General features: G+C 36.1%; 1 protein-coding gene across 7 annotated transcripts in view; it reads right to left on the reverse strand.

Moving 5' to 3' along the window:
- The window catches only part of ZMYND8 (zinc finger MYND-type containing 8), a 48,228-nt gene that overhangs the window by 11,138 nt on the left and 22,036 nt on the right, over positions 1 to 15,054 (reverse strand). For 6 of the 7 annotated variants that reach the window (XR_010615459.1, XR_010615460.1, XR_010615458.1 and 3 more), the window contains exons 4-13: positions 11,364 to 11,582; positions 10,519 to 10,632; positions 8,741 to 8,833; positions 7,438 to 7,525; positions 6,761 to 6,816; positions 6,210 to 6,287; positions 5,473 to 5,588; positions 3,923 to 4,404; positions 1,619 to 1,759; positions 692 to 844 (exon numbers count right to left, since the gene is read on the reverse strand). Coding sequence is in view for 3 of the 7 variants with exons in the window: in XM_065692066.1 (XP_065548138.1) it covers positions 692 to 844; positions 1,619 to 1,759; positions 3,923 to 4,404; positions 5,473 to 5,588; positions 6,210 to 6,287; positions 6,761 to 6,816; positions 7,438 to 7,525; positions 8,741 to 8,833; positions 10,519 to 10,632; positions 11,364 to 11,582 (1,540 nt within the window). In the remaining 4 variants the exon portion in view is untranslated. The remainder of the gene's footprint in view (positions 1 to 691; positions 845 to 1,618; positions 1,760 to 3,922; positions 4,405 to 5,472; positions 5,589 to 6,209; positions 6,288 to 6,760; positions 6,817 to 7,437; positions 7,526 to 8,740; positions 8,834 to 10,518; positions 10,633 to 11,363; positions 11,583 to 15,054) is intronic. The other variant, XM_065692064.1, reaches the window with a different exon arrangement.

Consider the following 15,054-nt stretch of genomic DNA (forward strand, 5'->3'; position numbering starts at 1 on the left):
AGTCCTTAAGCTATAAACAATCACTTAGTGCCCTATTATCTCAATGCCAGAATGTGCAAGAATTTCCTTCCACATATTCCAATCCATATTTATTTCATTCAATGGCCCTTCTTTCACTGCTTTTTTCCACTACCTGCAAGCTGTTTTGTTCATCTCAGGACCCTATGCTGGCAAATACAAAGAGGAATTCTTTTTATCCACAAGAAGCCACCTTAAATTCAGTAACACTTCACCTGCTTGAAGTCAGTTATATGCATGTTTGCAGAATCAGTTTTAGACTATGTAAGGTTTATGAGGAGAATCTCTAATTTTTTTAGTGTCCAGAACATCTTTATGTGCTAGACAACACTAATGATTCCAAGACAATTCAGGTCCTGTGTGACCGGATGTACTAATTTTTCTGTTTAAAAAGCAAATAGTAAGAATATGTGATTCTGTCATTCTATCTACATCAGAATGGTACAAAAACAGATTAAAAAATAAAGCTTTTGCCAAAGATTTGAAACATCAGGTCTCACTGTTTTTCAACAGTTCAGTGCATTCTACTTGCCTCAAAGAATACAAATATCCTCTACTCTTATTATAATGCAAACAATATTTAAGGTTTTACTATATGAGAAATTCTTTTGAACTTCAACATTTCCTCAAGTGTATTCTTCAGCTGTCCATTGTATCCTGGAGATACACTTACCAAGTTGTGCTTTACAACTCTCTATTGTCTTGTCAAGATTAAGCTGGAACCTACTACGTATCTGTCGTTTGGGTGAAATGAGTTGCACAGGAGTGGTCTGCTGTTGGACTGACTCACTCAGCTCTTTCAGATCCATCTCAGCTTTGCTACGATCTGGAAAAAGAAAAAGGAATAAAGAAAAATATTTTACAAAAAGAAGAGAGATACAGGTAAAACAAATCTGACCAAGTAACAATGCAGATGGTCTGAAACACATTCCATTTCCTTTAGAATTATAGGCTAAATAATAATTCTAAACTGACTTTACAACAAACAATGGATTCTTCCTCTCTGATACTACCTATTTCACATGCAAAGTGTATGCATCGATTATGTGGATATTTTCTCTGTCAATACTTTTGGAAAATGTGTTCCTTGTGCTGAAAATGTTTGCTACATTAGGTTTTATCTTCCTGGGCTATATCACCCCACCCCATCCACACTAATTCCACAGCAGTAATGGTTGTATCACCCTTAATACATTCATTTGATTCAAGGCCTTCATAGCCTTAGTTTACTACATGGCAGGATATAAACAGAAGAAAAAATGGAGAATGGAGGAAGATGAAGACAAGACACTGTAATACCTCTCCAAGGAATCCTACATACGCATACATATTAAAAGTCCTGCAATCCAAATTTCTCTATCTAATCTACAAGGAGGTCTCCCTGATCTGGATTTCCAGCCTCCCATTAATGTCAAAGTATTAGTAAAAAGACAAGCTCATTGTGGAGAAATTTTAAAGTTCTCATTCCCAAAGTCTTTATTTTAAAGCCCTTTGCTCATTTAAAGTCACATACAAGCAAGTTTGTTCATATTATTTTGCACTGACACCACACAATTTATTCAGTTATAACAGTATCAGGTTTTCAAAGGTCAAGACTAACCAAGATTCAGATTCAGAATGCTTCCTGGAGTGGAAGTTCTTTCTTGCTTAGCAGAAATTGGTGTTGATGCTTGAGGAGAGAAAGGTTTGGGGCTGCCTGACAAGCTCCCTGCTTGACCCGTTCTTGTTGGTGCTGGAGAAGCTAGGAAAAGTACAAAATTAATAAAACCAGATTTTAAAATAATCACAATAAAGCCATATTCACAGGGACAGAGCAGCTTTTAAACCTACACAAGCAGGGAAAGGATTTTTGTTTACTATTCTCTACACTGTGTTATACCTGCTTCGCAAGTTAAAACTATCCCTTTTATTTTAATTTAATAAAGAAGGATTTTAAGGAAAATAATTTTATTGCAGCTATATAATTGGGCCAAATGTGTTTAAACTCAAAACTACTCTGCAGTGACAGAAAGCTTCTACCTTTCAAGACCTGGTTATTTTAAATGTTGAATTCTGACACTCTGAATCACTATCTATCTTAATTCATGCATGTAAGTACATGCAGAAACTCCAACCTACCACATTTTCTAGCTACAATAACAAAGATAACTAACATTAACAAGTGGGAAAACACTGACCAAATGTCTCTGATAAGGTAAAAGAATATTCTAATTTAAGCACAATCCTGTGCTCTGGGCCTTTAAGTTCTCCGTGAAATAATGCTTTAAAACCAAACTTCTAGAAACAGCCAGTCCAGAAAGGGAAGCATCTACAGGCCATTACCTAAAAACATGATTAATTCTTGTCACAAGGGACTACTTTATGTCTGTTAAATCTCTACTTCATGCTCTGAAAGTGTCAATTTAAACTCAGTAGTGGTCACTTTTTTTTCCTCAGTACACCCAGGATGGTCTATACATTTTCAGCTTCTTAAATGGTAGCAGTATTTGCTGTTTCAGTAACTGTTTCCAAGTTATCTTCTACACATCACTCAAAATACACAACAGGGGTACCCAAATAAAAATGTTCTTGTTCAAGGATAGTGCAGTCATGTTACTTGAATTATGTTTTACATTTTAATTGAAACATACAGATTCCAGTAATAGGATAGCTAAGTTTATATGTAAAGTAGGTATCGCTAATTTAGCATTTGTAATATATAAAGGCAGACATGCCAGCTAGGAAACTGAATGTTTTAGTTTAACTGCTGTTAAGTCCAATCCAACATTTCTATGCAGGAGAATAAGGCCTGAAGAAAAGTTAGAAAAATTTGCCAGAATTGCCAATAATGATGAATCCAGAGTAATGGGATAACAGCTGTCATCTTCTGTTATCTTAATCTCACAAAATAGCTTTCCACGATTACCTCCGCTACAACAAAGGAATAATAACATATTATAATATATGTTATAATATACTAAAAGCTCCGCATATCTGTTAGCTGCACCTTAAATATAAAAGCTATACACATACATATACATAATTTATGTATAAAATTAATTCTTCCTCTTGACATATTGACAACTGACATTACCCTACTGAAAAATCCAAGTATTTTCATATATTTAAATCCATACAGTCACTTTGTCATCACCTTCTTAAGATAGACAGGATCATATCACAAGACACTTTGTATTCAAAGACAGTTTCACAGCCTATCCTTTACTGGCTAGAAATAATATTATAACAATAAAAAAAAATTAATAGACAGCATTTTATCTAAAAATTGCATGGAACACACCGATTGAGTTTTCTACACAAACACATCTTTTCACCAAACCCAAAGTTTTAAAGCACTCACATTAATATACTGCTTAATCACTGTTTTCAGACAGCAATGAACTTGCTCTTATGGATGAAAAACATTAAGTAGTTTGCTTGAGCGCCACAAAATTAGCTAACATTTGACTACATAGAAGTCTGAGAAGTCCAAATTCTGTATTCTATACTCCTTTTTCTCTTTATCCACTCTGCCTATGGAACTGTAAGTTTAACATATTTTAGCTGCTCTCTCGGGAGCAATATAAATTAAGCTCATTGCCTTGAAAAAGAGCTATGAAATTTTAAACAGAATACATCCTAATCATGACAATTCTAAATCTTTCTGTATTTACTTCCACTCCCCATTCATTCTGATAGTTACAACTATTTCCTGCTATTTAAACTGAACGTGTTTGATCACTTTTGGGCATGATTTATTCCTCCCAATGTGACAAAGTATCTGTGATACTGAAAGTTAAATACATCTCTTTTTCTAAAATTTCTGCATAATACAGTCTGTCTATGATAAGTACATGGAACAAAACTACAGCATGAGCCAAAAGCAAAGTCCGGTGTCCCCCCTTCTAGTCCCCCTTTTTTTTACCTGTATTTTTCTCAATAAAGTCCATGGATTCTTCACTGGCACTAAAATGACTGGAACTTGCTTTTTTCTCCGCATCCTGTTCAACATCAGATCCAGTGTGAACTGATGAGTTTGTACTCATTGGTGACCGTGGCATATCTGTCAGTGAAATCCTACGACCAGTACTACTGCTCAACATAGACTTGCTCATTAGAATCTTAGGTGATGCTGTCATATCAAAGTTCAGTTTGATTTTCTCTTGTTTGTCTGTCTTTGCAGTTCCAGCAGTTGGGTTTGCAGGGTCCAATAACATTTGGTATTGATTGTTGGGGGTATACGGTGTCCGGAAAGGTGCGTAATTAAATACTCCAAATTTTCTACGAATGTTATCAACATAAACCTCCATTTCTTGCATTGCACTATTGAAGATGCTTTTAGTCTTTTTCACAGAAAAAGGAATTTCTTTAGACATGAGGTAGCAATTATTTATTGGAACCCAGGCCCTATATAAAACAGGCAGATAAAAGATAATATAACTACATGTCATACTGTGGATTGACATGCACATACCAATTTATTTTAACCTAATCATATAGTTATGCACACAGATCATTTCAGCAGACCACCTCTACCTTCTTCTTTTAATAGTTCAGTTAGCTTAGTTTTGGTAAGCGAATTGCATGTCTTGCATTATCACTATCTCATTTACTCTACCTAATAACACACAAAACATCAATAAACACTGGTACGCATGACAAAATAATCCTAATTAGAACAGCCTAAGTAACTGTAAGATGACTTGCTAAGCAGTCTTTCCATCTGTCACAGTTATCAGAAAAACATAAAAAGTATATCAGGGGAAAAAAAGACTAAAAAAAAGACTTCACAACCACATTTTTTAAGACATTTTACACCCCATGTCTGATTGATCCAACTCCTCAGTGCCTGGAAAAGTTCTGTCAAAAAGTATTGGACAGGTATTGTTTATCCTTAAATGAAGCAGAGTCGAAAACAGTGCCTTCCAAGACTCTTACATACCAGGAAATTTTACTTACTTATTTCATGGCCCTATACAGTTGGTGTGTTTACAGTACCTGTTTTTATAACTGTATAGATTTATATTTTCAATTCATGACATATCAACTCGTATTCATCGTGGCTTTCTCCATCTAAGCAGAGAGTTCACAAGTACAGAAAACTTTACTCCTTTCAGAGCAAAACCAGCATTTTCAACACAGATTATATTCTCTATATTTTTTAAATCTACAATTGTGTGTTTATTCCCAAGACAACAAACAACTTGATTTCCCTCTTCCACTTCTAAGAACTACAGTTCTCTGCAGCACAAAACCAGACACAGGAACTAACTTGCCTACTCACTGAGATTACATATGTATTAAACTTAAGAATGTGTGACTTACATTCTACAGACATCATGCAAGAAACTAAACTGAATACGCTACAGTATTACATCAGTTACTAGCATCAAGGTTCAAAAGATAGAATCCAAGAGCACAAAGTTACAACAAGAATTTTTTAAGCGCAAAGACATAGTTCAGTTGAATTCCCACCTGTCATGTTGGCCAAAGAAACGGGCATCAACTTGCCCATCTTTATCCCTCAGTGCTTTAGCAGGCCAGAATGGAAAACCTTTGAGTTTAGCCCAGACCAATGGGTGGGGATTGCTCTAGAGGAAGAGGCAAAATACACAGTAAGGAAACACAAGTATCTCGACTAAACACATAATAATTGCACTATTTTATTAATTTATTTTTTTTTTTAGTCCCCTCCAAATACGTAGGATATGTTAGGGCAAATCTTGCAAATTCTCTAATTTTCACTTGGGCCCAAGAGAGAATATGATCTGTTACATACTCAATAGTCTTAAGGAGTTTTCCCAAGTTTGGTGCAGTATTAAACAAAAACAGAAAACAGACAATTTATTAACTAGTCATGAAAGAAAAACAAGTGTAAATTCCGAGATTCATGCCTACAAAACGAGAGACATTCACATTTCAGAAATCTTATCCTGAGTGCAAGCACCACACGCAAGCACAGATAACCCAGGAGGAGATCTCTTATATTTGAAGATAGAGAACCTTGTGAACTGGTTGCTGACACCTTGATATAGTCTAACTCCAGTAAAAGGATGATGCACAACCACAAACTATTTGGTAAACTACAGCAGCTCTCCTTGAGTCAATAACTACCACACGTTTAAAACAGTGTGGGCACAGATAACAAATAACAGTCAAATGAGAATTACCAGGTTAGTGTATTAGCTAGACTATCATAATCCTTAACTTACACAAGGCTCACAAAACCAATTTTCTCGTTTTTGGCAAGCAGCTAAATAACATTCCGGACATACTTCAATTTCATTCATCTGAAAAGAAAAAGCAAACAGTTATCTGAGAGCTTAAACAGAGTCCAAAGTGTAATCAGTGTTATTATGTTAGCCTGTCTAGTTTGCTAGAATTGTTTTCCCACAAATTTGCTGTCATAAACCAACATTTCCCAGGTGGCCAAGAGCATCCTGGCCTGTATGAGGAAGTGTGGCTAGCAGGATGAGGACAGTCATCACTCCCTTGTACCTAGCATGGGTGAGGCTGCACCTCAAATACTGTGTTTGGTTCTGGGCCCCTCACTGCAAGAGAGACATTGAGGTGCTGGAGCATGCCCAAATAGCAGCAACAAAGTGGGTGAAGGGCCTGGAGGATGTGCATATCTAAACAGAAGAAAGCCTACAAAAATTACAGTTATGCAACACACACACTAGAAAACACTATTATTTCACTCACAAATACATGAAACACTTTAAAACCTACATAAAAATTAAGTTAATTGGGGCACTCATACCTCATGCTCACAGATTTTGATGATGACTTTTGCTGTTTGTGTCAATTTGTGATTTCCTGAGGAAACAATAAAATGCTTTAACCAAGAAAATTGTAATGCTAGAATTATGATAAAATCAACAGGTTTCAGACTTTAAAGTTCACATTAAAGACAAAAGAGAACATCTAAAGAGATGACGCAAAACATGTATGTATAAACTACATGCTTCAAAAGCAGTAGGTAGGCACTTTTCTTCCCCACGTAATATCATAACAATCCTTAAATGTCCCTTTCTGAAGCCTCTTGCAGCCTGCCCATCACTGCTACAATCTTTCCATGAAGGACACACTGAGTTCAATTAGGCTCTTATAAAGTGCTGCATAATGCAAAACAAAGCAACTTGGGAGCTGGAACCAGCTTATCATTAAGGTCTCTTCCAACCCAATCCATTCCATGATTCCAACTCACTTGAAATTTTTTGAAGGTGGAATGAGCAAGTGACAGCACAGGCTGTATTTGGTCCTACAGTTTCATGTATGCCAGTTTAAAAAAAAAAATTCGTTGTGTTTAGGCACTATGCTCAATGACAGGAAGATACTTTCAGCATTTGCCAACTAGAAGCCTATAAATTGCTGTCACTTTCTGAAACTGTTTCAAAGTTTCATAATTCAGAACATAAGTATGTATTAATATCTTACCCCCATTGTAAATAATGCAGTTGTGCAAAATCCATTTGGCATCAGCCAAAAATGCTTCAGTGCAACCGTACATTTTCTTTTTAACATTCTGCAAAGAGAAAATTCAGAATGTCTTAGGAAATAGAAAAATTCCTGAAATTTCAGAAATGAGTAAAGAGTGATGTTTTCTTCCTGGACATCGTTTCCTATCAGGCATACAATTAGTAAAAATGGCTACTTACATACTCCAAGACTCATGATTCTAAATACTTAAGAATCTGTCAAATTCAGGGTGTCATTTGACTGTTCTGAAAATGTATGAACTGTCTAACTGTAAATAATGAATTGTTTGGATCAGTATCTTCAACATTTAAAAAGTGTTAATTTCCTGAAACAGTGTTTCATTTGATGTTCGCAGAAAACTAAACTCTTTATTTCTTCTACTGAAGTTATCACCCCAAAGCAGTTTTATTTTTCAATTTTTACAAGATCCAGAAAAAATTGTTGCTCATAAATGATCTTAAGGTCCTTTCCAACCCTAACTATTCTATGATTCTAAAACATAAGACAGTACACATGATATTCCAATCTACCCGCTAGGTAAAGTACTTCAATTAGACAAAATCGGTCACACGGTTTTGTTACACCTTTATACTATTTAGACATCAACCTCCACTGGAGGACATGGAGAATGACAATTTGCTGTGTCTTCACTAGGTCCTAGCAGAACAAAACTCTGCAATACTGCACTCTTCATTAAGCAATGGAGTACGGAGAACTTCCTCATGGTGTGAAACTTATTACTGAACTAAGACTTAAAATTATATTATCCACCTCTTGACTGTTTCTTTTTTCTTTTATACCTCAGGTGCAGTGGAGATTACAGAATTTGATGAATGATCACTAAAATCAGTCTGGAATGACCCCTACATCTACATCTAATGGTCGCAAATTAACGGACCAGTGATCTATTAATAGTTTACAAACATGATGATCACATGCAAACTGATTAATGAAGTCTCCCACATTATCATTCCTGGAATTAGATGAATTCATACAGAAGGAAGCAATCAGTGTAAGCCTGCCTTCTTCATACTGGTTTTCCTGACCATTTATGTGTTACTAGATTGGACAAAATACTGGATTTGTTCAGTTGGCACGTGATTGTTTTTAAACTGTAACTGAGCTGGCATTTACAACAACAGCAACAAAAAAGCATTAAAATAATTTCAAACAGCCTACCTCTCCTCCCATCAAACACTCCAGAAATACCATTAAGAGCAATCAAACTCAAGGAACCTTCCTCCTTTAGCTTCATACAAACCTTCTCTAATGTACAAAGGTCCATTGGATGAAAGATATATTCTGCATAATCTGGGTGTTGATCCAGTGAAACTGGCTTTTGAAATGGCTCTGTCTGTTAGGAAGAAAGAAATCAGTGCTTATTAATACTAAACAGTTTCATCAAGGACACAATACTCATTCATTTTCCAGTACCAGTTCCAACTGCGATGTGACAGAAAATTCTTTAAAGGTAATTATAAAATTTTGTGAAGTAATAAAGTATTGTCAGAACAAGAGGAACTAGAAGGTCTCAATTAATTGGTTTTCATACGCTGGAAGTAATGAATTGCAGAAGACAGGGGCTTTGTAAAATGTACTGTCACTATTTACACTGGAATTTTTTTGTAGGGAGCATCAGATGAAGCTCAACAGACAGTTTATAGCAGAAAAAAGACACTAGATTCACAAATACCTCTTTCTCAGACTTTTGTTAGAATCTTAACTTTCAAAACCAGGGTGGCTTGGTAACACAAACACATTCAAACTTTCATCAATTGGACATATTAGCATCTGCTAATGTGGAGGTTACTGCAATTCCTGAAACTCAACTGATTAAAGAACTCGGGTACCAAAACAATAGGTGATCAGTAAAATGTCTCAACATTAGGGCAAAATATCTCAATAGGATCCATTAAGCTTTCTAACCACCTTTTCAAAACCTTTTGTGAACTCAACATAAACAAACACTGATACCTTGTTACTGAAAAGCAGCATTTCAAGCTTCTAATGCTTCCTTCCAACAGGATAGTATTTACCACTCCAGAGTAAAAGGATTCCAAGAACCAAAATCTGTCAGTACCTTCTCAGAAATTGCCACTATTGTTCTACTAAAACACTTATCACAGAGAGATCAGAGTTGCAGACAGCCCATGATTCAGCTCATCTGGTTTTCTCAACTTACTTTACTGTAACACAGCAGGTACAGAGATACCCTCCCCACTCCTCTAACTTATTTAGGGGAACAAGAAGCAAAAATGGTTTAAGCCAACCTTGGTAATTCATCACATAGAATTCTGATGAAGTCACATGAAAGCTAGGCAAAGCTTGCATGGTGAAGAACAAGTGACAAGAATTGTTGAAACTTAGAAGCAGGGATGGGTGACTGGAATAGCTGAAATTTTGAGACATGGTGTTTTTGAGAAGAGAGTCTGAAGGCAGACACATGAAGTTAGGTACAAACTGGAGGAAAATCAATTTTACCTTCATGATAAAAATTGAGAACAGCAGCCTCATATTGCATAACAATGAACAGCACAGGTTTTCACCACACTGAGGAAGATTCCTTCAGTGTTTTAAAAGTGTATGCTACAACTAACTTTTGTGGCAATTTCTACTAACAGAGAGCAGCCAGGTTTTCAACAGGTATAATCAATAATACAAGTGCTGTGCCTAAGGTTCCTGCCCACGTAACTGTATTGGTGAGAGATCATGTCTCCTCATTGCCCTTGTATCTCAGAGACAACACTGTCAAAAGAGTAAAAATCCAACACGTCTCACGTTGTAGTTTCACCACACCTACTGAAACTACATCCAGAAAGTTACATGAAGAAACTACATTTTAAACACACTACAAAACAGTTCTTACAGCCTAAACTAACCTGTCTGTACTAGACAGGTGGAAGACACCATAAAAGCTGTCACACAGAATCTGATAAACTAGGTTCATAATCTACAAAAGGAAGCAAAACACAGGATTTATGACAAGTGTACAACCCAAGCATTAAAAAGAAAAAAAAAAATAAATAAAGTCCTTCTTACCCCTGGCTGTTTCATTTTCTGTAGTGCAAACTTCAGCAAATATGATAGCTGTTCAATGGTGAGCATTGTCATTGCTTTACTCTGTGTTTCTATGCATTCTGCAACTGTGATTTTCTAGAAGTTAAGATTAAAAGACATTCAGTCAGGAAACATTCCTAGGAAAATTCTCCTCCACTGAAACATTCTAGCATTCAAATAGAACAACTATCTTATAAGAAATAAAACATTTCTGATGACACAGTATAAGCACTTTGGATGCTTGTTTTACTTGATTATTGTTTCATGTATGTTAAACAGAAAAAATAAAAGCGGGGAGACGGGGAAGAGGGAGAAAACGGAGAGAGGGAAAGGAAAAGACCAGAAAAATATCCATCATGAATGTGTGAATTCAAAAAATTCCCACATACAATGCGGGTTCACAGCAATATGAACCAGTGAGGTCACCTGCACTGTAAAACAGTAAGTGATCAAAGAAAAATATGCATTAAACCAATTTCCTTTTGTTAAAGATACATCAATACTAAGAAATGACTAAGTTCTTCCCAGGCCTGCAGGAAAAAATAGTAATAAAATACCCACTTGTTTGACCCTAGAGTGCAATTTTTTTCTGCACTGCTGCAGAGCTGATCTGCTCATTAGAAAAAGCACAAGTTAAGCTAGTCAAAACTGCAGAGTATTTTGAAAACAAGAGGTGTCTGATGAAATCACTCTTCAAACTGCACAAATTTCTCTGGTACCTTTACCAAGAGGCAATACAGGAATAAACCAGCAACATTTCAGAACACAAAACCACCTGCTTACATCTCACAAACAATAAAGAAATCCACTCCTTATATCAAACTAACCTCACATTCTGGGCAAAACCAATCCCCCTCTGGTTCCGCTGTCAGTTTCAGACACTTAGCATGATAAACCCGAGGACAGAGTTCACAGCAGAGGACTTGGCCTTCCCGATGACAAACCCAGCAATAGAAATCATTCCGTCCATCCTGTGGTACAACATCAACAGGGTCTGTGGTGAGTGGCTGCTTCATATAGTAAAACGGACCATGTCTTAGTTCTGACTGAAATGTAGGCAAGAAAAACAGGTTTGGTTTCAAAACAAATTTGCATTTTTTCAAATAATAATATTCATAATATATAAGCAAACAGCAGTTTACAGAGTTTGATTAACATTTATGCAAGCACAGTATCTTATTAATTGCACAAAATCATTCATAAAGAAGTTTACTGCTTATTCAGATGTCAAATGCCAGTTTGCACTCAAGACTGAAAATAAATCTTTGTGGCAAGTAAGGGCATCAAATGCAAGACATGCAATCCAACCAAAGTCAGTGAACACTTTTATCTTTGAGAAAGAAATACTGCCATAGAAGCTATTAGGTCCTCTAAACAAAGAATTCCATGGGGCTGTGCAAGCTAAATACTGAGATATTTAGTCATGGCTAAACCTGGGACAGCTGAAGAAGTTAGTCCTGAAATAAGAAGTTGAACACCATGCAAATCTGTCCTAAATTGCAGCAGTTCACAGCTTTGTACAATGAAGCAAGCCATTGCTGATTTTGATTAATAAGGCAAACTGTAGAGTAAGATGACAAAGGAGCAAATTCACATCCTGAACAGCCACTCTGCTATAGGAGCAGGAATACGGGGAGAGATTTAATCCACCATTTAAATGCATATCAGAATTTAAGACTCACGATCTCCACTGGTTTGCCTGCACTAGAAAACAGTGTTAACTTTGTAAACTGCATGACTAGTTTTCCACTTGAGCCCCAGACAGCTCAAAGATAACACAGCTGATGCCAAAACACAAGCAGCAAATAGCCTAGGATAAAATGGGTCCCCAGAAACCTAAAGTTTTGAAGAGCTGCTGACATTTACTGGAAAGCTACATTCAATTGACCCATGACAAGGAAACTTAAGTTTTCTATTTGGTATTAATTATAGGGGTAGTTTGCTGAGGAGAACATGGAAAGAGACAATCTTGAGTTTCATCAGGCAGTTTATTTACTGTGATTTTTTTGCTTGATGTAAAACCATTTGCTCATGATATTACTTGTAACTATCCAAATTCTGGTAGCTTGCAGAACCATTGTTAGGTTCTCAGGTAATCTGTGTAATTCGGCACCATTTACACATCTGCAAGTTCTTAGACCCTTGAGCTGTCACATGCCTATGTGACTCATAGAACAGTGCAACCATCTGCATGTTCCACGCCTCTGCAGCATCCTCTACAAAATCAATCACACAGGGCATAAACCAACATCACCACAAGCCACCATGCCAACAAGCATGCCAGCTTGGACTGTGGTATTTCTAGATTTCTACAGTTATAAAGGATATTATTTGCATGAATAGAGCAACTTCAAGGTGAAATTAGGAGACACAGAAGTGACAATCCAGCTGAAGATGTATCTCAAAGAGAAGAGATATCATCTATCAGAGGATGTTACTCACAAACATTCCCAAAGCTCTGCTACCTAAAATTTCACTCAATTTTCTATCAGCTTTGGTGTTTTTCATTTTCTAATCTTCAGATTATACAGCTTCTAAAAAATACTTTGTTCCCACCATAGAAACAGGATGTTATTTTCTATACTTTCTCTGTGTATATACATATATATATATATATATATGTATATATACAAGCATATAACATAACGACTCTCAGAAGGAAGGTTCTATCAGATCCTGTGGAACAAGAGGGACAGCATAAGTCTTTAACTACATTTCAAATGTATTACTACTACAATCATTCAGACACAGAAGTTATGGAAACCCAGAGTGAAGAAGGGAAAGTTGCAATTCACAGTGCAGAAACATGTTTTGTTTGCAGCTATATGCACCACAGCTGCTAGACCAAAATGTTAACGGTGTATATACATGGAGTTGCAGCTGTGGGGCATTTACTCAACTGCAGATAAAGGAAATTACCAGAATAATTTAATACATATCCTGACTTTGAAGTGGATATATAAGCAGTATATCCACACTAACTTCCTAAGAATGAAAGATACTGCTTTAAGACAAATACAAAGCCTATGAAACTATTACACAGAAATCGGCTCATAACACCCAAACTGACTCTGTTTTTGTTAGAGCATGAGAAGAATGTATTGTTTGTCCAAGGATGCAGACATTTATCAGCTTGTTTTATCTAAGCCACCTTTAGAAACACCCCACTCCCACACAAAAAAGGTCCCTAGACTCAAAAGATAGACAAACAACAAAACTAAAGGACTGAATATGAATGATACAACTTCATCAAAGGACCTTTTCACTTGTTACAACCAGAGCAAAATGTTTTAAGAGTGTATCTTTTAACAGTTATTAAAGAAAAGCTTTGTTTCCTCAACTGTTTCACAGCTAGCCAATTCAAGCTCAGATATGTGGTAGTTTGTTTTAAAGTCTTTCATAAAGTTACTAGACCTGTAGAATGACATACAAAACTGAAGAAAAACAACAGTATTTTAGTTGCTGTTTTGGGGAGAAAAAGTTCACTATTTATATTCAGTTTAAATTAATATCGAAGCTAGTGGTAAAACAAGATGATAACTTCAATTACGTTATAAGTGACCAGTTAAGTGTCAAAAGTTACTGATTTTTAACCTGTCTTAGATACATTCTACAATTCCATAATTCTTTGCTTGTATTTCAACACTAAATACCTGTTGGCACCATTCTGTAGATCTGTTACTGCACCCACAACATGTAATAGGAAACTTCATGCAACTTTAGTAATGGTATCTTGAAATAGTCAAATATGACAAACACTTTGCAACATAGAAATTTAAGTTAGAGGTTTCCAGTGATGCTGCCACACCTCAAAATGGATTTATCAGCCAATCAGAACCACAGTTATTAGCTACTTTATACTTGAAACTTAACCTGAAAGCAAAATAAGTAACCATATGCTTAGCACACATCTGTTCAGCAGCAAAAGAATCTTTCAACAACTCCTGCTACCATATAGAGTAGTTTTTCACCTACTTTAATCTTCAGGCATGCCCGTATCAATTTTAACATGCAAGATAATATTAAAAGTTACTTGGAAAAGCTAAACAAAACTAAACATGTTTGCTTGCTGACTCCTAACAAATAAAGCAAAACAAGCAAGTCTGATTGCTTTTCTTCATTACTTTATTCTACCCTGTAATATTTCAGGTCTGAAATACCTGGAAAATAGAACAGGATTTACTGAGGAGAATGTATCAAGTTCAACAACTGTAACTGTGTTTTCATTTATATTTTTTAAATGCATGAATAGAAGTGGAAATTAATATCCTAAGATTCAGTTCCACTGTTTGTAAAATTGTCTCTACACTGCACAGGTAGAAGTTCAGACTTCAGTGGGGCAGTATCTCCCCAGGAAATGTCCAGGATGTGGAGAAATTTATACAGCCTGAAGTGAAGCTCAGTAAGGCCAAACTGACCACATTAAACTAATGCAAACCTGCCTACACATGCTAATTCTAAACCTCCCAATTATCCTTAAGTAAAATATGCTTGACACTGTAAACCTGTTCTCTAGCA

Source organism: Lathamus discolor, chromosome 11 (genome assembly GCF_037157495.1).
Source record: "Lathamus discolor isolate bLatDis1 chromosome 11, bLatDis1.hap1, whole genome shotgun sequence".
Classification (NCBI taxonomy): Eukaryota; Metazoa; Chordata; class Aves; order Psittaciformes; family Psittacidae; genus Lathamus; species Lathamus discolor.